The sequence below is a fragment of the Anopheles merus genome, chromosome 2L (genome assembly GCF_017562075.2).
Source record: "Anopheles merus strain MAF chromosome 2L, AmerM5.1, whole genome shotgun sequence".
Taxonomy (NCBI): domain Eukaryota; kingdom Metazoa; phylum Arthropoda; class Insecta; order Diptera; family Culicidae; genus Anopheles; species Anopheles merus.
Window position 1 is genome coordinate 39843843 of NC_054083.1, and position 24129 is coordinate 39867971.

Genomic DNA, 24129 nt, shown 5'->3' on the forward strand with positions numbered 1-24129 from the left:
ATTTTCTGCGCACATATTCCCGGTCCCACCCCCCGGGTATCTGCCCATCGCCGTGTAGCGATGCGTGGATGCAGAACGGCAGCAACGCTTTATGACTTTCGTCGGGTAGCACAACCGCCCCTCATTAACATTGACTTTGAGCTACTTTTTACGTGGCTGTTGCAAAAGGGAGGAACATGTGCAAAATTTCGAGGCCACTCTGGGCTGATGATTTCTGTCGTTCCCTGTTTTTGGTTTGTGTTTTGGTACTTTCCGTCTGCAACGGGGCAGGCGACCGGATTTTATGCTGACACACAACGCACATCGCTGACATTCGGGGTCCGGTGAGCCGTATCAACAGTTGCGTTCCGTCGATCACACACACACACACACACACACCCTCGTTCGGGACAAAAATATCAAAACCTCAGAATCTGTGGTTTGGTGAAGCGTCAAAAATCGGAACAGATGTGTCGGTTCACTGTCGACGGCACTACTACTGTATGGGAATTGATTAGACAGAAGAGCGAGCGCCGCGAACCCTCCGGTGACACATTGTGGTATTGTGGGCTGGGGAGAAACAAGCGTGGGGAAGAGAGGAACTGGCCGGAGGCTTCCGGAGGGAAGTACATAAAACAAACAAAACCCAAATAAGCATTATCGCGCAAACCGCGGCAGTGAGGGTGTAACGCAACATTACATTGCGTGTTGTGTTACGCTTGATTAGAAGGGAAAGCATATGGGTTACAGTTAGGAGTTCCCGAAGCACCAGAAGCGCTTCTCTCGTACGATTAGAAATGGGTTTTGGCTGTTAAAGTGCGTACGCTGTAAGTGAAAGAAAGTAATCCGGATTTTGTGCGTGAAATATGCTGCCAATCGCCCTTCGATTCAATCGTTCGTCAAATTGAATTAAAAGCGCAATGGGACGTGTTTTTGTGACACGAACTGTAAACATAACTCCACCAGACCCGTCTGCCATTGTTTACATGACATCCGATTAATTCAACTCGCCAGTCTAAACTTCCGCTAGGCTTTGCTTGTTTTTCCCCCTACTGTTCTCTTCACCGCTTGCCACAAAATCTTGAAATGAATTTTGCCAGCAAAGCTAATTTCTTTTCGCTCCACTCCATAAGTCAGCAGAAGAATTGCATGCAAATCTTACCAGCATTCGCAACGCGTCCCTTTTGCCCTTTTTTACCACCGTAGCACGAGCTGTGTGCCGATCGCTCGCTTGTAAGCTTTAATTTACAACAATAATTCATTAAAATTGATTATTTTAATTATGATTATTAATTGTATTATTAACCTTTTCCTGCTCCGCGACGCGTCCATTGCGCCGAAACGGTGTTGTTTGCCGTGGTCGGTGTTGTTATGCTGTACGGCAACCAACGGAACTTGTTTTGCTGCAGTAGTAAGGGTTGTGGCATGGTTTAATGCTTCTATGCTTGCGTTTCGGGCCCATCCACTCCCTGGGTCCTTTGCCTTGCACACGGTGCCGAGCGGAAACGGTGCATTCGCTTAATTCTTCCGCGCTTAATGTAGCCTTATCTCATCGTAAATTGTAAAATTGAAATTGTTCTTCTTCTTCCTCCGCTTACTCGGCACACCGCCAGCCACGCCACGATTATCTTCCACCCTACCGGGCGTTAGATCCCGATTCGATCTAGGCCCGCACAAACGATCCTGCTGCGGGATGAACCTTCTTTAGCTCTTGCGGATTACGCGCACTAATGTGTGTGGCGGTTTGGCCCGAGCCTGTGCCGGTGGTGTAACGCCTTTTATGCACCACGACGAGCAGGGCGCAAAAATACCTGTTATCGGATGATAATAAATAACGCGCAGATGCTTGACGCGAGGGGGCCGCAGGTTAATTGAAATCTTTCGCGGTCCAAACGATGATGAACTGTGACGATGTGCGGCGGCGGTGCTGGATGCGTTTATGGGCAGTAAAGCGATCGCCGCAAGTCAACGGGATTCTTTCGTGGAGCGTGTGCCTGTTGAACGATGATGCGATAGGACCTATTAGGAGTTGTTAAGCCGTGATTTTAAGCATAATTCACGTTCATTTTGTAATTGAAGATCGTATGGGAAAAAATCTACTTGCATATTGAAGTAAGCTGATTTTTGCCCATTTTAGCATATTTTCCTATAAGATTCTGTTTTCCGGCATTCTTGATGGACATGAAACTCGTTTCAACTGATCTAATTGTATTATTTTAACTTAGAAATGAATTATATTCCCTTTTATTACAACTTACTACATAAAAAATACTATTCTGGAACGAAGATATCAAAAGCATGTTCCATTTTTAATGCAGGTGCAATTCAAAAACAAACAAACGCTCTGCTCTTCTTCAATGATGCTCTTTAAAGAATGTGTCTTCTTCCACCCTCCGTCAATTATCAGCAACAGAAGTCCACCTAAAAACACATGACGAAAATCTCATCTCTGGCACAGTTGATTAATTTCCCATCCGTACATCCATCAAACCGACGTCGCGACCATTAAATCCCATCCTCCTTGCTACCCTTCCCACATACACAAAAAAAAACTGCGCTCTCATCACAACAAGTGACGAATTAAGCCACTGTCAGCGCAAGCACCAAAACGAAACCTCAATAGCTCTGCGTTCCCCGGGTATGACTTTCCCTCTCGAACGTGTGTATCGAACCAAGAGCCGCGGGTCTGCTATATCTGCAACGGATCATCTACGGGTGTGTTGGACTGGAGGTTGATGGTGGTAAACCCATGTTGGCGCTATCTTGACCGACGCATCTTCCGACATCACTGACAGGGTAAGGTAAAGATTCCAGGAAAGCGCCCCCAGAAGGAAGGCCGTACCGTATGTGAGGAAATCCTTCAACTGTACTCAACCCGCGTCTTCTCTACTCCTACAACCATTGCGAGACAACATAAAGACAAAAATATCATTTCCTGTGTGTGTGTGTTCTCCACCGGTATCGCACCGGTCCGATCAACAGCATCGGTTCTTGCTTCATGCTGTGCCTGCCTGCCGCCCGTTCTATATGCACCCATTCGTATGCAAGCGCTCGTGCGTGCACTTCCAGGCACGGCAGCGCATTAGTATGGCGCACACAGTTGCTCGGCTGGAATGGTTATAAATATCTTTCCCTGCTGTACCAGAGCGGGGGAAATGCATCCGCTATGAGGAAGAAAGAGACAGACAGAAAGAATAACGTCAAAAAAGTGCATCAAGCCAAACGTTGGTAATGCAGAAATCGAGAGAGAGAGAGAGCAAGTTAGAGCGCACAGGTCGTACGAAAGTCAAGGGCAAGGGAACTTGGCACAGCATGGTGTGCCATGGAGTTAGAAGGAGAAGGATAAACGGGTGTAACAAAATACAAAAAAAAAGGGAAACGCTTCACTTTGTCACACAAATCAGTCACCGCAAGTCACCGCGGGAAAACGCCACTCCTTCACATTGACGAGAGTGGCCTGGCGCACCACCTCTCCGGTGCGTTTTAATTGCGCCGGCGGCAATTTCCCTTTACGCGAGTAGCAAAGGGAAAGGTCGGAAGGATGCGTTGGAAAGGGGAATAATCAAAATAAATAAAGGACGCGTGCGATACGCGTTTGTTCAACGCTGTCCTCTTCTAACGCTCGGTTAGAACCCAACGGCCGCTCGCCTGTCGCCTGCTTTGCCCTGTAAGAGTGTGAGTGTGCGAGAACGACTCGAGAACGAAAATAAAGCAAGGGAACAAACACACAACATATGAAACCTTTTTTTTTGTTGTGTTGTTGTTCCTCTCCGAGGCACATGGGATGTAGGGAACGCAGCCCTGCCACTGGCTCTTCGTTCGTGAGTATGCGGTAAGCCACGGCGCTGTTAGGACGCGGTTTTGGGAACGATCTTCTTTTCGAAGGAAAACGCGGCAACGAAAAAAAGTATCCTCTGCCCGAGTGAACGTGTTCATTTTGCTGGGACCCATCCGCCGAATGATTAATGATCGAACTTTCTGCACCGAAAAGGGTGGTGCATTTTTTGGTGATTTCTTGAAGCGAATCGGTGCGGGCTACGGTGTGTTAAATTTAGTGCAGCATAAAAATCACATAACGATCACACACTCGAAAATTGCAGGGTTTCGAGCGCGAATGTTCCACTGGAAATATTCTGCTACTCTTGCTCTTCTGTGCTGTGCCGTGTGCGATCAGTGAAAGTGAAAGGAAAAGGATGCATGTGGTGCCCAACATAAGGTCCCGCTGCGTGTAGGGTACATGATGTACAGAGCTTGAGAGCTTGAAGAAAAAAAAAGGCCAAACAACCGGTGCTGATAAGATAAAGGGCGTCCGTCATAATCGTATGAGTGTGTGTTTGTGTGTGTGTTGGAGGAATTGCTTGACGAAATTGCATCGCGAGAGCCAGTGAAGTGTAATTATGATTGGTAGTTCGGGGTTGAAGGAGAAAAGTGAAACTGTAGCGAAATAATTTTGGAGGGAGCGAATAATTTTCCCCATTGCACCTGTGAGCGTTGATCTCTGCGCGTTTCGATTGTTTCTGCGTTGCGCAAAAAAAAATATATAAAAGACAACCATTGCGTCCTGTTGGATTTGTTGTGGAGCTGGCTGCACGAGGTGATTATTTCTTCTTTATCTGTACGTGTTCCATTGGGTGGTTTGGGTCATTTTTCTTAAGCTTAATTATAGTTATCTGTTTGCTGGTAGGGTTTCGGAAAGGGGCTCGAGCGATTTTTTGGTGAATTATTTCGTCTTCTTGTGACATGAGTAATAATCAATCTCGAAGGCAGCGGTTATTGCAGCAAACAAAAAAAAAAATTAAGTCTGCAAAACGGGACTAATAATTGAAGAGCAAATATTTGCCTTCCCTTTTGTGTGCGTGTGGCATTTGATTTGTTTTAATGGAGGAATATGAACGATTTGTGGAGATAATATGCCAATTACACATTATTTTGATGTATTTTATTGTAACCATTTGTTAATGGCTGTGGTGTGTAATAAGTCAGGGAAACATCTGATAAGAGGTCACTTACATTTTTCTTTATTTTCAATATACTTTATTTAATGATGTACTGCAAGAAATTGTTCCTATAGCATCAATAACAGCTACTCACTACCGGAAATAAGATTCCGATTCGATTAAAGCAAGATTGTGCACCTTTTAGCCCTCCACTTGAGAACAACGGTGCTGCTGCTGCTGCGAACTTTATTTACCCCGAAGCTGTTCAAACAACCGGACTCTCTGCCATAATTTCACTTTTACCAACCTTTCAACCAAGCCTCCAAGCCAGCTGACCACTTCCGAGAGCAGCAGCCAACAGCCAAACGTTCCTCTTCTCGTGCGCCACGGCGCCAAAGGACGCCGCTGCATCCAACCGTCTCAGCAACAACATCTGTCGGCCTGGCTGCCGGTGAAAAAAAACACCCAACCGGTGGTGTCGCCACCAATGTGCAGCGCTCAACTGCTCATGCCTAATGGTGTATGACTTTGTTTTGACAGTGTATGTCCTCCGCTGCGTTTGCTCACACAAGCACACAAAATCCGTCCAGCGTCCGAATGGACACGTTTCCGAATTACTTACGCCTGGAGACTTAACAAGCTTGTGCCATCAGGCCTGTTCACACACACATCCGGCATATATTGTGAACCGGGCAGAGCGAAGCAAAGGAGGCCGTTTAATCAACCGCCGCCCTGCCGGATGGCACGTGTTTTGACGATTGGCAATGCAAAAACTTGCTTTTGTGTGGCGAACGACAAGAATAAGCATATCACTTCTAGTGTGTGCTGGAAGAAAGAGGGATTATTGTCAGTGGTTTTGTTTGGGAGGAGTGCGTTTGCAATGCCGAATCAATTATGTACTTCTTTCTTTCACGAGTGGCGGATTTGGTTTCGTTCCACCCGGATGAGCTGTGGAGTGTGTGGACAGTGAGTGCTGACACAAAGAGGAATGAAAAGGAAACACTGCTGTTGCATTGCTGGGTATTTTAATACCTTTTCGCCAATCTGTATGCTTTACGCGTAGGGAGGGTACTAATGGATTTTATTAGAAGGATCGTGTTTATTAATAAGCTGAAGAATATCTGTGAAAGATGTTTTCAATGGCAAAAAGCGAACATACTGGCTGCTGGTGACAGACGCCTTCCCATTAGACGCCTTTTTTGTGACACTTTTCTCCCCATTAAGCCCAATAAAACACGTTTGACTATCCTCATCTCATTGCTCTGGTGCGTTAATAACCAATTACGGAAAGGAGCAACAGAACGTTAGGCACACGCTCCGGCCACGTGTCTCACGAAGTTGAGAACTCCTCTCTCGCTTTAATACCGCTCATTGAACTCATCACTTCATTCACCACACATTGCAGCTATCACCTTTCACAAACATGAAAGCAAAGCCGGCGGTTCCCCTCCTGGCCATTAAAGCGGCGGAAACGGATCGGCCCGAAAACGGGCCAATAAAAATCCTGTGGCAGAACTAATTCCTTTTCTTCCCATTTCGCGTGCCATGTGTGAAGCGGTCCGGGGGCCCGGCTGGCAAAATATTGATTCACCCATCTTGTGGCAGCTTCCCGTTTTCATCATGCTGCTCATTTCCGGTGCATCCCGTCGGTGAATTTCCGGGCAACGGGTACGGTCGGTCGGTCAATATTTGCTCGCGAATAAACACAGCCACACGAGGGATGAGGGAAGGGGAGTCGAACGATGCATTGTGCGAAACGCAAGGTTCGTTTGATGTGCAGAGGAAGTGGCCGATGGTGAAAGATAGTGCTATTTTCCTGCTGACTCTTTGTGGAAATGTATTTATTTGTATTACTTTTAGGGTTAGTTTATTTTTCTGCTGTACAAAAACTGAATAGTTTTCTGGGACTGTTTCTAATCTTCTGTAAAAGATCAATTTCCATTTTTCTGAATTGCTGCCAAAACGAAATATCTATACGATCAATTACAGTAATCTTTTTACAATATGTTCTCGACATTCGTGTATCCTTCCCTAATGAACCAATTGCGAACAACTACTTTGATTTAATTTCCTCAAATTTGTTCTCACTTTCTCCCGATGGTAGGCCTTTTCAAGTGCCCCGTTGCCCGTCCTTCGGGGACAGGAAATCCTTGCACGGCTAATTGAATCCTGAGCCCATGTATTTCCCCTCTTATTTTGCAACTGTTGCATCATTATGTGTCCCTATAATTTACCCTCCACGAAGGGACGTATTCGCTTGAAGAGGGATCAAATTTAAAATCTCTTCTGAACATTTGCTCGATTAAATGGGATGGGTCTGGCTTGGAAATTTTCAGATGTATTGTAACAATACATCCTAATAAGGATCTGATAAGGATCCCTCGGTTGCTTTGGACTTAAGCAAAATGTTTTTAATGAGCTGCAATATGTTTATCGCACAAACAACTGCACAGAAGGAGCTTGTAAATTGAGGAAATAGTCTCTGTAAAAGAACTTTATTTGTGCTCATTTTTCACAGCGCATTAATTATGCGAACCAAGGTTGAATTTCCGGGCAGACATCGAAGCAATCCTTGGCCTTTTCCAGCCCACGATTGATAGCCGTGCGACTTAACACTTGATCTGCAATTGGCTGTCACTGGCTGGCTGGGCCGCGCTGCCAGCTCACGAGCTGGATTTTAAATGGCAAACAAAAAATTGCACATCGACCTAAGCCCCTTGAGTGTGTACACCACGCCCCTTAACAAGCCCCGGCTGAAGGCTGCCCGGGAAGCAGAAATTAACTTATCATGCGACCCCTGGAGTTGCCCCCGTTTTTTTTTCGCGCACCGTAAATCGCGCACCGAGCGTCCACAAACGGAGCAACAAAGTAGTCACCACGCGGCACCTTATGCTTGCGCGGCTGCATTGTGTGACCCACGTTTGCCCGCCACTCTATACTGCCGCGGTAGGTGCCTCAGACAGAGAACATCGCGACGCGGAAGCCTTCGCATAACATACAACATGTTCATGTCGCGTTTTAGAAGGTCCCGGATCCGGTGCGCGGGGGGTATGTGCGGGGCTGACTGAATGGAGCAAACCGAAAAGGGGAATTCTTCGGTCGTCCTCGCTTCGTGATCCAGATGTTGCACAATGGCGTGTCTGGAGCAGACGTACCGTGTTATACAATGTCGATCGGCGGGATGATGTGATGACGGAATGGTGGCGTGTGCTGCTGGCTGCTGCCGATGGAGCGTTGCGGGAGCTCGGGCTAATAGTTGAAAGGAAAAGTTCCGACATCGCGTCAGACGAGGGGGCAACTGATGGGAAGGCTTTGTTTGTGTGCTCGGTGTCGGGCTGTGTTTGGACGGTGTTGTTGTAGGCTGGGTGAACGATTTATGCCGCTTCAAAGAGGAAAACCGTTTCCGCTTGTAACTGGTGGTGATAAGATGGTTTAACGAATTACTCGCATTTATTGCGTGCATTTGAAAGCGGGATCTGTATTCGCTAGGATTAATTGGGCAGTTACTCTTTATGCAATGTTTTATGAACTAAACATACATTTTAGACTATTTTTCTAATTAAAATATATTGGAAAAACTCTCAAAAATACAGGAACTTAAGAACAAAATGATAAACTGTCACTGGGGCCCTTTCCGTTTTAAGTTCTTAGGCTGAAATTTCAGCCTGTCAGCTGTTTGCATTGTATAGCAGTTTTCGAGCAGCTATCTAAGTGAGTACAATATACAGGTGGGCTTATCCCAAGGTGTATGAATTTAGAAGACTGATTTTTATCACTTCTGCTTCTGAATGAAGATTTCATAAGTATTTTGTGTATTCTTCAAGCCTCCAGAAAGCTTGTTTGAACAAAAATGTTCACCCATGCTGTCAAAAAGTGATATTCAAGTTTGGTTACAAAAAAACATGCTATGAGACCACCTGGACTACATACTCTTTGATTCTGGATTCCATCACCAGATCTCTTTAATGCACCTTGGGATAAATGTAAACACCACCTTGTTTTGCCATTTTTCGAGCAGGTACTCGAATCTAATTCTAGCTTTGAGGCTAGAATAATCTAGACTGAAAATTGCAGGACAGTTTTATGTGTGGTTTTGTATGGAGTGTTGACATGATTTCAACCTCCATCTGTCAAACTCCATACAAAAAACTGACTAGAATCGTGAAGGACCCCACTGTTAGCTACATAGGCATAGTTTACACTTTTACGTCAAATTCTTGAGGATTTTGAAGACCTAACTCTTCCAGAATAATGTTATAGATTAACAAGAGTAACAGATGAACTTCTGCATGAAGTGTTGTCTATAAAATGTTGGGAAGATGGAGAGGTCTCGTATCTGAATAAAATGAGAGAATGTGCCTACTTACCGTGACATACTCTTCCACCTTGTTTGCCAAAACACCAATATCTTCCCAGAGTTCAAATTATTCCTGGTCCCAAACAGAATTTTTACAAAAGAGGACGTGCCCTCTAACACCAATTGCTGGATGGAAGACATTCTCATCCATCATAACGGTTCGTATGCCTGGCGACTTTCCTTTTTTTTTTGCAAAGTATCGCACATCACTCTCCGTACGTTAGTTTCTGCCAAAATTAATTACTCGTTAAAAGCAGTCTTGATGTTTAATTACACTTCACTACACGCTACCACATGACACTGAGGTTGATGTTGATAATGATGATGACGTAGAGTGAAATGATCTTTCACCAATAGATCGTCAAAAAAACAGTAAGCGCGTACCGTTTTACACTTGACAATAAACCTCTAATTGCGCGAGATTTTGATTTGCCGTTACGCAACGCCAACAGATAGATGCCTGCGAGATGCGATAACAGTGTGTCCTGCAAAAATTTCACGTAATCCATCGCTACCAATCGGCCGACCTTTAGGAGAAGTGATGTGAAAATGCCCGGTTGCGCAATCGTGTGCTGCCGCCACCCTTGGTGTGCCGACGGAAGAATGAGATCCCTACACTCGGTTAAAGGGAAGCGCAAAACGGCGGTAAAGTCCCACTTCCCTACCCGGTGTCCCTCCCGACCGACCTGTCCGCCGTGTCCAGCCGGGCGGAATAATCATCCCCGGGAGTAAAGGGAGCAACAGCAAAAAAAAAAGAAATATGTATGTCGAGAGCAGCAGACACTATGGTTTGCGCGAAAAACCCCCTCGAGCTGATGTGACGCACTAATCGTACCTCTCGTGACGTCTCATTCAACTCTTTTCAAAACTCCGTACCGCACACCGTTTCCGTTAGCCGTCTTTCAGGAACCGCTGGCAAGTATCGGGCCGTGCGGTGCAAAATTTCCATTCCGAGTTCCTCTTCCTCCCACTTACTGTGGGGGGGGGGAGAGGAATCGCTCCTAATCCTGGATAGTGATCGGTAAACGATAGCTAATTTTGCACGAGTACTTCTCCTCCCAGCACCGCTTTTGCGGCTTTCTTCCGTACATTATTTTATACTTTATCATCATTCTGCACGCCCCCTTGTGGTGCGGACGCCCCTCTGACAGGGAGCGTTCCAAGAGTGTGAGAGTGAAAGAGAAAGAGAGAGGAGTTCAGGACGGACACAAAAATTGGCACCGATTCCTACGGGCCGCGTTGTTGGGTGCAACCATCATCGCAAAGAGATTTCCGCACTGAAGGCCGGGCCAGGAACTGATTAGTCGTTGGCGTGTCGACGGCTGTGGTGCCTTGCCGTTTTGTTGTCGTTGTGTGGTGCGGTGGTCATCCCAACGACGCGAGCCTTTGCACACACTCGCGCGTGTGGGGAGTATCTTTCGCGTGTGTTGACGGGGAACGTTGACGCCGTGCGGCCTATTCGAAGTGGCCCGCACTCGACGAGCGAAAATTGAAATTAGTAATTACGATAATTGCTAAGGATCATAAATTAAATGAAAAACAAAATTGGCCTGCCATTTGGAAGTGTGTGTGGTGGAACACGTCATCTTCCGGAATGGCGGTGGCCCTCGAGACAAGCGAGATGCGTTTTCAAATGGATAAATTATTTTTTGATGAGCTATCCGAAATTATGCAAGAATTCAGAAATGTTAAAAAAAATGAGTGTGCACTCACATACAAAGAGTAATGTTTGCAAAGGTTTAAGCGCTATTAAATAATCATTTTAGGTAGAAGAGAATTAACAATGAAGCGTCTCATATGTAGCACTGATCAAAAACTCATCATTTTATGTGTTTGTAATTGGAAAATAATCTGCTACGATTGAATTTAAATACAATTTAAACATCGTAAATTCTGTAATGTATGCCACTGAAGGTTCGTCGCCTAAAAGTATGCAATTTGCTTGACAAAACGTTCTTAACAAGAATGACGATAGTCTTGTAAGTTATTGAAAGGGCATTACCATCAATTATGAACATGTGTTTCATATGTAACAATTTTGTCTATATTCCACACCGGTCGCATCGATATCTACTAACTCAAGGAAATAATCAAGAAGCAGGCATACTTCGAACGCCCGATTGCATCTGCCTCAATGCCACAAACGCCCTGCTGATGAACTCTCACTTTCCATACAACCTCGACAGCCAATTGGAAGATAAACACGACCAGTTCAGTTGTGTGATTAATGGACAGTTGAGCACCAATGCTGCGAGTATCGCTTCAAACACACGGTCGGGCGGGCATCAGTTGTCAGTTTCCGGCGCATACTTTTTTTTCTCTTTTCTCCAATCCTCCTAACCCTAATCACCGTAACAAGATCGCGTGTGCTCCGCGCGGGTCTCCTCCCGTGGCCACACACCAGCACTGATAGCACTGATTAATTGAATTCGTTTTGTAATCTTATCATTCGGACCGATCTCGCAACGCTCGTCCATTGAAGGGAACTGCACAGAAGAAAGGAAGAAAAACATTTAAGGTTACGTTTCTCTCGGGCGTCAAACAGACCAGTCACTCACTCCGGTCGCTTTGTCAGTCGTCGAGGGATGCTGCACCAGTTTTTTTGATTAATTGGAGCTCTCACATCGATTCTGCTAAATGGCGCCCCCGCGAACGCACCAGCCAACATCAGCATGTGCACAGCAGGAGCCTTTCGCGAAGACATGCTCGATTTCCTGTACCATTTTTCAAACGCTGCCACAACGACCCCGCTCCTTCCAGGGCTCTACTGCTCCGATCATTGGATCGTTCACGCTCCAACCCCACCCGATGACGGTATCGGGCGGCGGATCTCTCCACCGAACATTGATCACCACCGCGTACATTGCAGCTCAGTTGCAGCTGCAGCACGTGACGGGTGACGACTAAGCATCGAATGTCGCACGTCGGTCACCTCAAAACCCCACCAGCTCTCCCCCATAGTGACCTCGTGGTACAGCATTGACACACAGCCGTGGCCGGCCAATCGATGCCGGCGACTTAATTGAGCAATTACAACCAATAAATCACACCGCATATCGATGATTAATGGGTGGGCGCGCGCTTCCATCCCAATTTTGTGCCCGAACCCGGAGAAACACCACAACGTGTAAAAACAAAAACCCTTTCCACGATCGCCGCATCGGATTAACCCAGGAATCTGCGGATCGGCGGACGAGAGAAGCTTTTAAGGTTAATTTTGAGTGTTGGCACGAAAATGATGATGGCCAGCGCGGTAGAGGAGAGTAGTTTGTGTGCGAGGAAGCTGTCCGTGAAAAGTTCGCGCGTTCAGATCGGGCTTTTTTTTTATTCGCGCACACACCCGGGAGAAAGGGATCGATTTTTGTTCGACGCGGTAGTGTAGTGGCCACCATAAACTATCTTCGGCATCGAATCTACATCTTAATTATATTAAAAAAATTACCCGCCTTGCGGATGAAAATTGATCCCCGGTGAGCATAGCGATCTTCGACGCTGGGGAAGATCGGAAAAGATCGTTACCCTTTCTCACCCCTCTCGGGGGCATTGGTGGACTTTGAGGGAGAGTTTTTTTTTTTACATTTCTTTGATTTCTTCTCCACAAAACCTTTGATGTGCTTTTGGATTGAAGCTTTCGGACTCGGTGGGCCTGTCTGACCTCAGTCGGTCAGTTCTTGGGATCAGTCCCTTGGCAGAGCTATTGGGGCGTGTGAAGGTTGCAGGTGCAAGCGTGATCGATTTTTTTTTTTTTGGTTTTGCCATCCCAACATTCGAAGAAGAGCATTTTCTCGAGAGTGAATCCGCCATTGAACGCCATTGAATTTAATATCCGCAAGAGCTGCAAGCCAGGTTCATCTTCTTATAAAACAAACCGCAAATGCGAACACTTTTAGAGCCTAATCTTGATCTCGCGAAATAAATCCTTCCTTTCCTACCGCTCGACAACATCGGCCCCAAAACACCCCCGCGCACACGTACGCGCATTTCCGTTTGGATAATTTATCAAACACAAACCACATTAAACACATACAGACCAGGCGAAACAATTTGTTTCGATGCTCTCACCCTCGGTTTAATCGTTCGCAAGCGGCGGGCGGCACCCATAAGGGGGAGCAGGCTCAAAGGGGAAAAAAGGGCGAAAAATGATAGCGATAAACTCTGGACCGGACCACCGACGACTGGCTGGCTGGCCTTTCCCTTTGCTTGCAGACAACGCCACCCCTTCCCACCACCCCCCTTCCCGGCCACGTGTGCGTGTAATCGGATCACGAACCACGGAATGGAAATTAATTGGACAATTTCTTTTCGCGAACCGCTGCACACCGGAATCAGAGTCCGGAGAGGCCGGTCATGTAAAAGCATGTCGTTGGCACGTACAAGCACATGTTTAGCTACTCGATTTGATATTTATTACCCGGCTGTCTGTGTGTGTGCATGTTTTGGTCATAACGCAATGTTCCGTTTCCTTCCCTTTTACCTCCTTTTGCTTTCTCCCCCTTTTAACGCTGAGTTTTGTTTTGCTTTTGAGTGCCGCCGTGCCAGGTTGACTCGCGACTCGCGGTTATCAAACAAACATTTCGAAGCAAAAAAAAAAATACTGCATCCACGGAAATATTATGGTGTCGGTTTGTTTTCGCGGGTCTGTATGCCAACGAGCAACGAGAAGTAGAAGGGATAGCAAAAAAAAAAAGGGGGCACGAGAGCTATCTGGAGTGTGCTAATTTTAATACGGTCACACCGCATAGCGCCGTTTGGAGGATAAATAAATGGAACGATACGGTGCAATTTGAGTGCAACATGTGTAACTGTGTGCTGAATATTTATAGGTTCACATTTGACGCACTGTTTTATTGGGGCTACGCAACAGGGAACGAATAATAGGAAATGGATATGAAGGGCATTTCTCTTCATAGGCGTGAATGTTGCGATAAGAGCAACTGTTTTTCAATCAATTTGAGGTTGGTTGTAATTTTTATCGTTTCATACACTCACAGATTAGACTTACAGATTAGTTTATTACATCTAGATAAACGTTTTCTGATGCTAGGCGATAATTTTAATATTAATCGATAACGTGTTCTTGCCTGGTTAACTTGCTATACTGTAACTGTAACTGTACTGTACCAAGAAGTACCCATTTATTATTTGTTATCATTATCATTTTGGCATTTTCTGTAATTATGATATCATCTGCCAGGCTTTAATATTGATAATTTCATCTGTAACAGTTTGTATCATAAGAGATTAATTTCTGATTATTTTATATCGAGAAATGAAAGATATAAAGAATCATATATTATGCTTTTTTTTAATATTCCACAATCAAGTTAGGAACATTTTCACCAATAATTCCATCAATTACCTCAATGCGGTTTGAAATCCGGTTCGAAGGACCAAAATGTGTAAAATGGCGTACATGTGGAAGGAATATTTATGATATTTTTGGAAGCTTAGAATAACCGTGTACACGGTTGATATTCATTTGTATAGCTCATCTTCTGCTCTGTCATGTGTTGTCTGAGGTTTCTATTCTTAGCAATTAATAATCCCATAAATTCATTCCATAGCGCACAATATAGAATTCAAACAATAATAGTCCATTTTCTCTCTTTCATTCTCGCAGGACCTAAGCTGGTGTGACGGTTGGCCACTGGCCGTCGCGGGAGCCCTGGTGCTCCATCTGGGGGCTCTTGATGAATCGCTGGTCCGGTCGCAGGATACGTACCTTTGCATTCGACCCGAGCCGGACACGAGCAAACCCGAGCTCTATGCAGTTTGGCGTGGCACAAGCCCACCCTCAGCAGCAGCAGCAGGAGCAGCCTCAGCCTCGTCTACCGTTGCGTGTAGCAGCGCAACCACCCAGCCACACCCATCGATCGTGTACCGTCGGTTGGATCCGATCCGCGATCCGGTCACCCCTCTAGCTGTGGAGATGCTGACGGAAGATCTGCCCGCCCTGCTGCAAAACCTCCTGGTCGGCATCGAGCGGGCGATCAGCCGCGTCCCGCTGGAGGACCTTTCCTTTCCCACGCCGGACGGAGGGCTTACGGTGCCCGCTAGCGCCACCACCGCCGCCACTACTGCCCCGTCCGATCCCGATGGCGACGAGAACGGGGAGCTGCTGAATGAAGCGGGCCGCAGCCCGGCAGCCAACAACAGCACGCCCGGCACACCCAAGCTCGGCCTGCTGAAGCGTCGCGAACTGATCACCAAAAACAACAAGCTGCTAATCAACAGCAAGTACACGCAGCTGAAGCGACAGCCGCTGGCGGCGACCGTCGTTTCCGGTGCGAACCTGTCAACGGCCGGCAGCCACCAGCACCGGCCGGGGGCGATCGGCGGCAATCAAAACGGCCACGGCGGCACCGGTGGAAAAAGTGAAAATGCGCCACAAATCGGCAGCAATCAGTGTAATGACGGCCTAAGCGTAACCATCTGTGACACCGGCGGCGTTGAGGGTGGTGGCGGTGGAGGGCTGGCAGGAGATAATCAGCAATCAACAGCTGTGGACGCTGGTGGTTCAGCAGCAGCAGCAGCAGTAACACCATCGGCAGGGATGCCACTATTCTGTCTGGGAGGTTCCTTTCCACACATCGACAGCGACGAGGAGAGCAGCGACGAGCAGAAGAAGTGTGACCCAGGTAAGTCCGGCGGATGCGATTACGCAACCTAAATCTGTGTGCTGTCATGATTTTTCCTTGCGAAATAGTAACACAACGATTAAAATACATTTTGAATGGGGGAAAACGATTTATTTAAATAACCTAATTTCAGGCAAACGTTTTGATGAGTCACTCTAGTTAATGCAGCATTTCTTTTCAATGTTTAATCGTAATGGTTTGGCTTAATGTTATTTAAATCTTGTTTAATGATAGAACCTAAAGTAGTCACACAAACACTATCGCAATCTATCCCACGGGTGTCAATAATACTTGCTTCGCGCCTCGTTTTATCAACAACAAGCACTTTGTTTCGCTTAAACGCCTTACCACCACCACGTTGATTACGTGCCAATGACGCAGCCGCTTTTCCTGTTGACCTAGAATCCGAAGCGATTGTGTAACGGGAAGCCTGCCTGTTGTCGGCAAGCGTCAAGCCAATTGTGCCGATACAGGGATGCCGGTTCGCAGGTCCAGGAAGACGCAGGGAGGATGATTATTAGAAACATTTCTCTCGTGCACCGTGTACACCGTGTACGTTTAAGGCGGCGGTTAACATCAACAAAAGCTTGCCATGTTTTAGTATGGCCGACAAAGCGTGGCTTAGTACGCTTATTAATTGCTCGGACCGGTTAACAACGGTCCCGGCTCGACCACTCTAACCGATCGCTTACTCCAGAAGAGCTGAAACAGGCCGAGGAACGATCGCATCGAATTCTTCCCTTCTAATGCGGCCTCCCGTCTCCTGGTCGTTGAAAGCACACCGCGCAATTGCACTCAAACGATAGAATTAAACGACCGATCAGACGAGGAACGGTGCGAGCGAAATCGATTTTTGATTGTGCATTCGAGATCGAGAAGGATATATTGGGGGAAATTAAATGAGCAACGTGTTTAGTGTGGGGTCATTTCCATGCTCTGGAGTCTTATATGACCCCCATTTCTATGTATGTGTTTAGGAAGGTATGAAGCTTCAATGCTATTTTTTCCATAGGAAATCGATAATAAAGCTATAAAACTGCTCCAGTGTTTCAATTACGATCGGACCAACTTTATACCAGCTACATCTCTATCACTAAAAACACGCTCCAAATCGATTTACAACCATTTCGCTCACAGACAAATGGGAGTAGTTCAGTGCGGCTTTGCGCTGCGCACTGCAAACCAAATGCGCACCGCATCTCATCCAACTCCTCCGAGCAAGATAATGATGACAAATGCGCTAAACACGCGGTGACAGCAGTTTTGCGTGCGGCAAACGCATAACAAGTTTGTCTAGACGCACTTGGCAAAACCGTGTCGCAATTAGCATACGGACCGACGACATTAAGACCCTGTCTTTTCCACCCGTTTCACTTCGTCTCCTCGGTTGCGTTTCCCGTTGCCGCCGCAATGAGTAGTACAACACGTGTTGAGTGTGTCAAACTCCTCCTTTTTTTTGTGTGACCGAAGAGAGGTGACATAATGACCGTCATTTAAACTAAACTACTTAAATGCAACCAGCAGAGGATGTATGGAGCCCGGGCTGCCTTGCAATTGTCAACGCATTCGTGGCAAATTGTGGAATTATTAAATGCCTTTCCTGTAATGCCCTTAAATGGAATGTCTTTCAGGCGCAGGTAATAGTGCCGCAGTAACCATACCCCCTTTGGAGCTTAAATGCACCAGTAATAAGATTTGGTCTCTTTTGGCCTGCTTCCAATTTTAAACGCACACAGGAAATGGGTGCGCTCCTTGAGCAAATCTATCCCCTTGCTTTGCTGTTTACCTTGTGTTGAAAGGGATTTTATTTTTGTAATCTCCTTTTTTTAAACATGATCGTTCAGGAAGCGGATCTTTCCCTTCTGGTCTGCTCGAATCGCTTCAGCTAATTTTAATGGGTCGCACCACATTAAACCGAAACGCACGAAGCCGCACGAATCACAAGACGGAACCGATCGAATCAAATCAGTGCACACCGTGCACTCTAGTCTATGGGGCTGTGACTTTATCTTTTCACTTTCCGATTGTACAGAGCGTATGTGTAAACCTAGTCCCGGGTATTCGCTTTTTTCTGCGCCCAAACAATCTGATAATAACGTGCAAATCCCAGTCCGGTCGCCCGCAAGTCACGATTGTGATGTACTCTCTCCGAGAGGACGGGAACGGACGGGATTATAAATCGACATCGCGAACGAAAGGCGGACATTTGCTGCCGGAAGATGGCGGGTAATTAAATTACACCACACACTCTCCCACACACACAGACACACGCAGACACACTGTGCGGTTGACTTTCAAAATACATCAAAAAGTACGGATCCGAGCTTGACAGATTGCAGGTTCTGTGCGTCCATGCGGAGTGGAGATGACATCTTGCGCGCTCTGTCAAGAAAGAGCAAACGACATCGTCTGATCGGAAAACCGCACCATCATCGATCATCGATCGACACGCAATCGTCCCTCGAGCATCTGCTGCTGCAGAGATCGTGCACCGATCGTAAACAACATCCTCTCCTCCACCGACGCAAAGGCGGAGGTGACTTACGGAAAATATAAACACATTCTTCAACCCGCGATCCCAACTCCCAACGAAAGCGAATCTCTTTTGTGCTGTGCAGCTATGCGATTGTGCAATAATACGGGCGATGCGCGCATTGCCTCGAGCGCGCATTGAACGAGCAAAAGAGCAACATATGGGTGTATGTTTCTTTTTGTTTGCCTCTTGCCGACAAGCTGACAGAAATCTCATCCCGCTCGCAATGCGCATGGGTCAGCTGCATGCACCTTTCGGACACTATCGGGTCCGGACAAAGCAGCCGCGATGGATTTACATTTCCGCTGCGGCGCGTCATCGCCCCACAGAAGCTGCGGGTGCGAAACATGGTCGACCACATCGCGGCGCCCGTGTGATTGTCAGGGCCAGCTTCTTGCGATGATTGATCGTGATGCTTTATTGGCACGGTGCTATTGACGAGTTGCGATGTGCTGTGCATTCGACGTTATGAATGGTTTGACAGGGTGCGATTGCGCTTGCGATGCGATGTGAAAATTGGCTACTTGTCTGTAAATGAGCCTCTTCGGAAGTGAGGGGCGTGGAGAAAGGAGAAAAATTTCTTTGGAGGAGCTCTAGATTAAATTGGTGTCATTTGATGCCTTGGTGTTGATTGGTTATTTTGAAGCGATCTTTGAGTGTCTCTAGGCAATTGGAATAAAATCCTATTTTAGTTTCACAAAAATTGACAAATTGGTAGCTATTATTCTGTATTAATACAGCCCATCATAACTTACTGCTTTTAATAGGGCACAGAACTAGATCAAATTCCCGGAATTTCAACATCAAGATCAAGTCATTTCAACCCAAGACATAGACTCGGACTCCAAAACTCAGACCCAGATTCCAAGACTCAGACCCAGACTCCAAGACCCAAATCCAGAATTTTAACTCCAATTGAGATCTTCAAATTTCTTTTTTAGGTTCTTGAAAAATAACAAAAAAAAAAAAAGATTCATTATTAGTAAAACAATATCTTCTAGTATAAAGCTTTTTCATGTCTGTTCTCATACATCACTATCTAAGTCAAATGCCAAATATGATAGAAATGAGCATGTCTGTCTGTGCCTTACCGTCTTCAATGTTGATAATTTCACAACAAAAAGCTGAATATCATGACGTTTGGTTCATCTTGTATCTCAAAGAAACAATGGGAAAAAGTGGAATCAGACTGCTTGCATTGGAAGGCCCTCGCATCCACTTTGCAGGTCTCTTTCATAGCATTTCTTTCATCGCTATGTCAATTAATAGAAACTCAAGAGAAACCAACCCATTACATCTCTGCTAATCATCTTCAGCCCTATCAAATATTAATTAACCACGAATTGCTTCCCAAGGCCGGCAGAGAGCAAACACTTTCGTTTGAAAATTACTTACGCTTCAAAAATATTTACAAAAACCCCTCCCGTACTCTCTTCCGCAACTCAACTTAACACACACAGCTAGCGGGGCAAAGGTTCATCAATGTCACTCATAAATCACCGACCGACTGACCCACATACACGTGTGGCATCATTTCCCCTTGCAAGGCGGACAAATGTTGAACCCGCTGCCACAACAAAACAAGAAATCATCGTTCCTCCGACGAGCACAAATGAAAGCCGAACCTCCTCCCAAAAGAATGGTGTAAATTGGGCTTTTCTTTTCCCGGGTCATACCACCGCACGGCGGTATCGAGGTGTTTGAGCTGGAAGGTTTTGAAGGGCCACCCAAGGTTCCAAAAATGCACACACACATACTCACTGAGGGCATACACTGGGGCTGGGCATTGGCCGTGGCCTCCAAATTATCCCTCTCGACCCTACTGCGTCAAAACACGCCTTATTTACATATCACAAACACAGTGGAGGCTTGAAATGCCGCCCCATTAATGAATGGCACGGTAATCTATCCCGCCATCGACGAAATATCGTTGGGGTGATGCTGGTGGTGGAGCAAAAAAGATGATCGGACGGATCGGGGAGGGACAAAGAGCTACAGCCTCACGGTCACCTGCTGTGCAGCGGCTGCGCTTAAGACACCACGCCGACGATCTTTTACGAGGCATATTTGGAGACATTGTGTGGAGAGACCGTCTTCAAACCGGGCTCGTACCGTACTCGCCTGTCCAAGCCGCTCGCAACAGGTTCCGACGTGTGACCCTTGCCAGTGGGTCAGTGGTACGATCCGCAATCATTTCACGTCCAAAATCGCTTCATCCCTTCGGGATATGAATACTTCCCTAGCTCCCCAATCTGATGAGCGCTCGCTAGAAGGCGTTCGTCGCTTATCAAAGAGGAGGTCACAGATTCGCCCCGCAGGATGCACGTTCTCCACGTAACAATTTCGTAACTGTACGCTCTTCTTGTGGGTCAGTTTTGGCACATCACATCCTGCAGGGTCAGGTACAGGGGACGATCACCGTTGGGTCGTGATGGGCCCCAAGGTACGTCCAGGAAAACGGGATCAAATAAGCGAATCGTGTCCCATTTCGCAACCCATTTCTTCCTGCCGTCAGTTTGCACTCCCCACAGAAGAATGCTCTTGTCCACACGTTCTTGGAGTGCAAACGCGCTGTTTTGTCCGCTTTCCCATACCAGCACAGAGGTGTTACATTGAAGCTGCACACCGGCCCGAGCGTAAGGGTGTCCAGTGGACGCTTTCGCTAGCGGGAAGTTATCGGTGGCACGACTCGCATTGGGAGAGTAATAGGAGATGCAGAGGTTGATACACGATTTTTGCGTAATTTTCTTATCTGGGTTAAGTCAATGCGGAGATAGCGGATAAGAAGGCCAGTTGGTCGGCGCTCGGGGCCGGAAGTAAGGGTGTGATGCAAAGTAGCTTTGTTGTTGCCTGCGTTGAACGTTGTGAAAGGTATTGCAGGGCTGCTGGGCGTGGGAGAGAACAGCAAGAAAGTCTGGTCTGTTACCTTGGTGTGGATGGTAAAGGGGAGATAGCAAGGTTTATTTATTTTCCGGCCTGCTACCGACGCATCGTTTGCCAATTTGGTGTGTAAACAGTTTTATTAGGTGGAAGTGGGTTGAAAATTAGTCTGCATTGTTATCGTTTCTTTGTTTTTTAAGACGCTATGATCAGCTCACGTGCAGTCATAAATTACAGATCAGGGTCTAGAGCTTAATCAGCATTATTTGTAGGTCGTTTTGTGAGGTATGGTAACTTCATGTCTCAGGAACAAAATTTAGTTCCAAGATATTTAGAAATCTCTTCAAATATTAGTCCTCTCAAAGGATCTTAAACAAAAAATTTCATTATTTTAAACTACGACGATTTAATAAGACTTTACTGAAACGTATACAAATGGTTGAAAATCTGTAAAAATTCTGAACTCTGAATTTCACTTTGCCGAAAACAATTCTTCCCCTCTTTGCACTTTTTCCCTGTTTTTCCCCAACCCAAATAAGCAGCACACCACTAAACGGCTCATTCCATCTCGTTCACTACCATTTCAGCACCTCATCTGCCACCACCGCACGAGATCGTTGCGCCGCGCTCGATCCGCGAGCTACCGGAGAAACTTTTGACGTCAGGAATTTCAATACCAGGTACGTGTGCACGTGACAAACCCGCTTCCCCGTCCCCACCGAAAACCCAACAGACACGCGCGTCTCCATCCGTTTTGATTTCCCACATCGATTGTCACATGATCCCACCACAAAACTTCCTCAATCCAACGCAGGGAGGACCTGAAGGAAGCATGTGGGGCACGGTGAAAAACACTTTTCCTTTCCATCCGAACCGTGTACGATCGACGACCAAATTGCGCTCGCCCTGCGGTTTGCGGACGACCCTTCGCACAGATCAGATGGGATCCGTGTTCCGTTCGGCGAGCGAGTGAAAAGCAGCCAAACCGAAAACGGATCGTGCGTGCGTGTGCCGACAAAGACGGAGGAACCTTGTCTGGCGTTTTTATTTGCCAACGGGGTACGGTCGTTCGAAGACGCGACGACTTCCTGAACCCTACCTGCCTGTTTGTGTGTGCGGGGAGCGCGGTCAATCAGACAGATGGCAACAGATTGTCATCCACCGATAGGGTCGACTATTATTGGCCTTTGAGCTTCCGTCGCTCTTGTCGTTGTCCGGGCGTCTCCTGATCAGGCACACACACACACACGATCGATCCACTGTCAATCGGTGGCTGAACCGTGGCTTGAAACCGAGGATTAGCGGGGTGATGTCCGGGTGAAATATGAGGCCGACGACTCCCTGGAACTCCCGATACGGTAGAGTCTAGGGACTAGAGTCTCACGCGCTAGCAAAAAGGGGAAAGTCTCAGTGAGAAAGGTAGACGCCACACACCGCTGTTGCTGTCGATATAAATTAGCGGTTTGACATATCCTAACCTTGGGACTAATATTTCAAACAAACGGCCGACAGCGTGATGCTCGGGCGTGATCCGGGCTGGACTGTTTCTGTGCGCGATCGATTCGAGTTCGTTTTTTTTTTTCAATACTTCGCTACGCTTTCTGGTGGAAGAGAGCTGAGGCTAATTCATTTGCAAGTGCTCTCGTTATTGGTGATTTTTAGGATGCGAAGAGAACGAACTTCACTGCGAATAGGTTGAGTTTGGTTCGATGATAAAGAAAGTAGCAATAGAAATCAAGTTGGATACTCATTATTGGCTTATTTGGAACACAAATTAGACATTTAAAAAAAGTAGGACCACACATTCCTTTCATCAACAACTTTTACTGTTCTTTTATCATTTAAGGTATACGCTAATCCCCAGAATATGTTTAAGTTCCTTTATAAATCAGATTAAATTAAATTCATCCTCTCTGCAAAGAGATGTTATTGAATGTATTCTATGATTTCATCAAATTAGGTTTTGCCAAATTGAGTCATTGCAGTAATTAAATTCATCAACCATTCCTTTTGCCTTTCTAGTCTTAGCATATCAGAATGAATTACGTGATAGACTCCTTAAAAGACCAACCAGTATCGTACAATCATTCAACACAGTAATTTGTTTTGCCTGCAACATAAGTCACCGGCGTGTGGTCCCCTTTGCGGCGACGCCCGTACTAATTACTTTCTCTCATCGAAACCAAACCCAAACAAGAAAGTGTCACACCCGACACACACACTCGTAAGGCAGCGCCTCTCATGGCTATCTGAGGTATCGATCAGCCCTTAAGAAGGAGAGGCGCTTCGTTCGTGTGCTGCATTGCACCGGAGATTAGATCGAACACATGTAACCCGGCGGTCGATAACGATCTCCGAACATCAATCATCTCGCTGCGCATCATAACCGCCGAGCTCGGCCATCTCGTTGGCTGGCAACCTATTGACCAGACACACTTACACACACACACACGGGCACAAGAAGACACACGGTGCCCTTTTTGGTCAAAAAGCTCCGATCGCCACAACGACGGCAACAGCAAACAACACAAAAGCCGGTTTTCGTGTTCAATAGCCTGGTAGAAACAAATGACAACAACTCCTAAAATCTATATCTGTGCGGGATCGAAGAAAAGGGGGGACCGGCGGACCCGCAGCGAGCGGACGACATGCAACATGAACATAAAACTTCACGTCGCACGCCCCAGCATAACCCTTGGCTGCGCCGGGAATGGCGCATACAGCCAGTGTGTGTGTGCTGCCACATAATTCCTTACCGTGCGGGACACGGGCACAGGGAATATCTTCGATTTGGATCCACAAGCC

General features: G+C 46.6%; 1 protein-coding gene across 8 annotated transcripts in view; it reads left to right on the forward strand.

Annotated features, from left to right (window-relative positions):
• Window positions 1–24129, forward strand: part of LOC121594906 — a 270610-nt gene that overhangs the window by 231576 nt on the left and 14905 nt on the right. For all 8 annotated transcript variants that reach the window (XM_041918726.1, XM_041918734.1, XM_041918727.1 and 5 more), the window contains 2 exons: window positions 14894–15911; window positions 21912–22004. In XM_041918726.1, coding sequence (XP_041774660.1) covers window positions 14894–15911; window positions 21912–22004 — 1111 coding nt within the window. The remainder of the gene's footprint in view (window positions 1–14893; window positions 15912–21911; window positions 22005–24129) is intronic.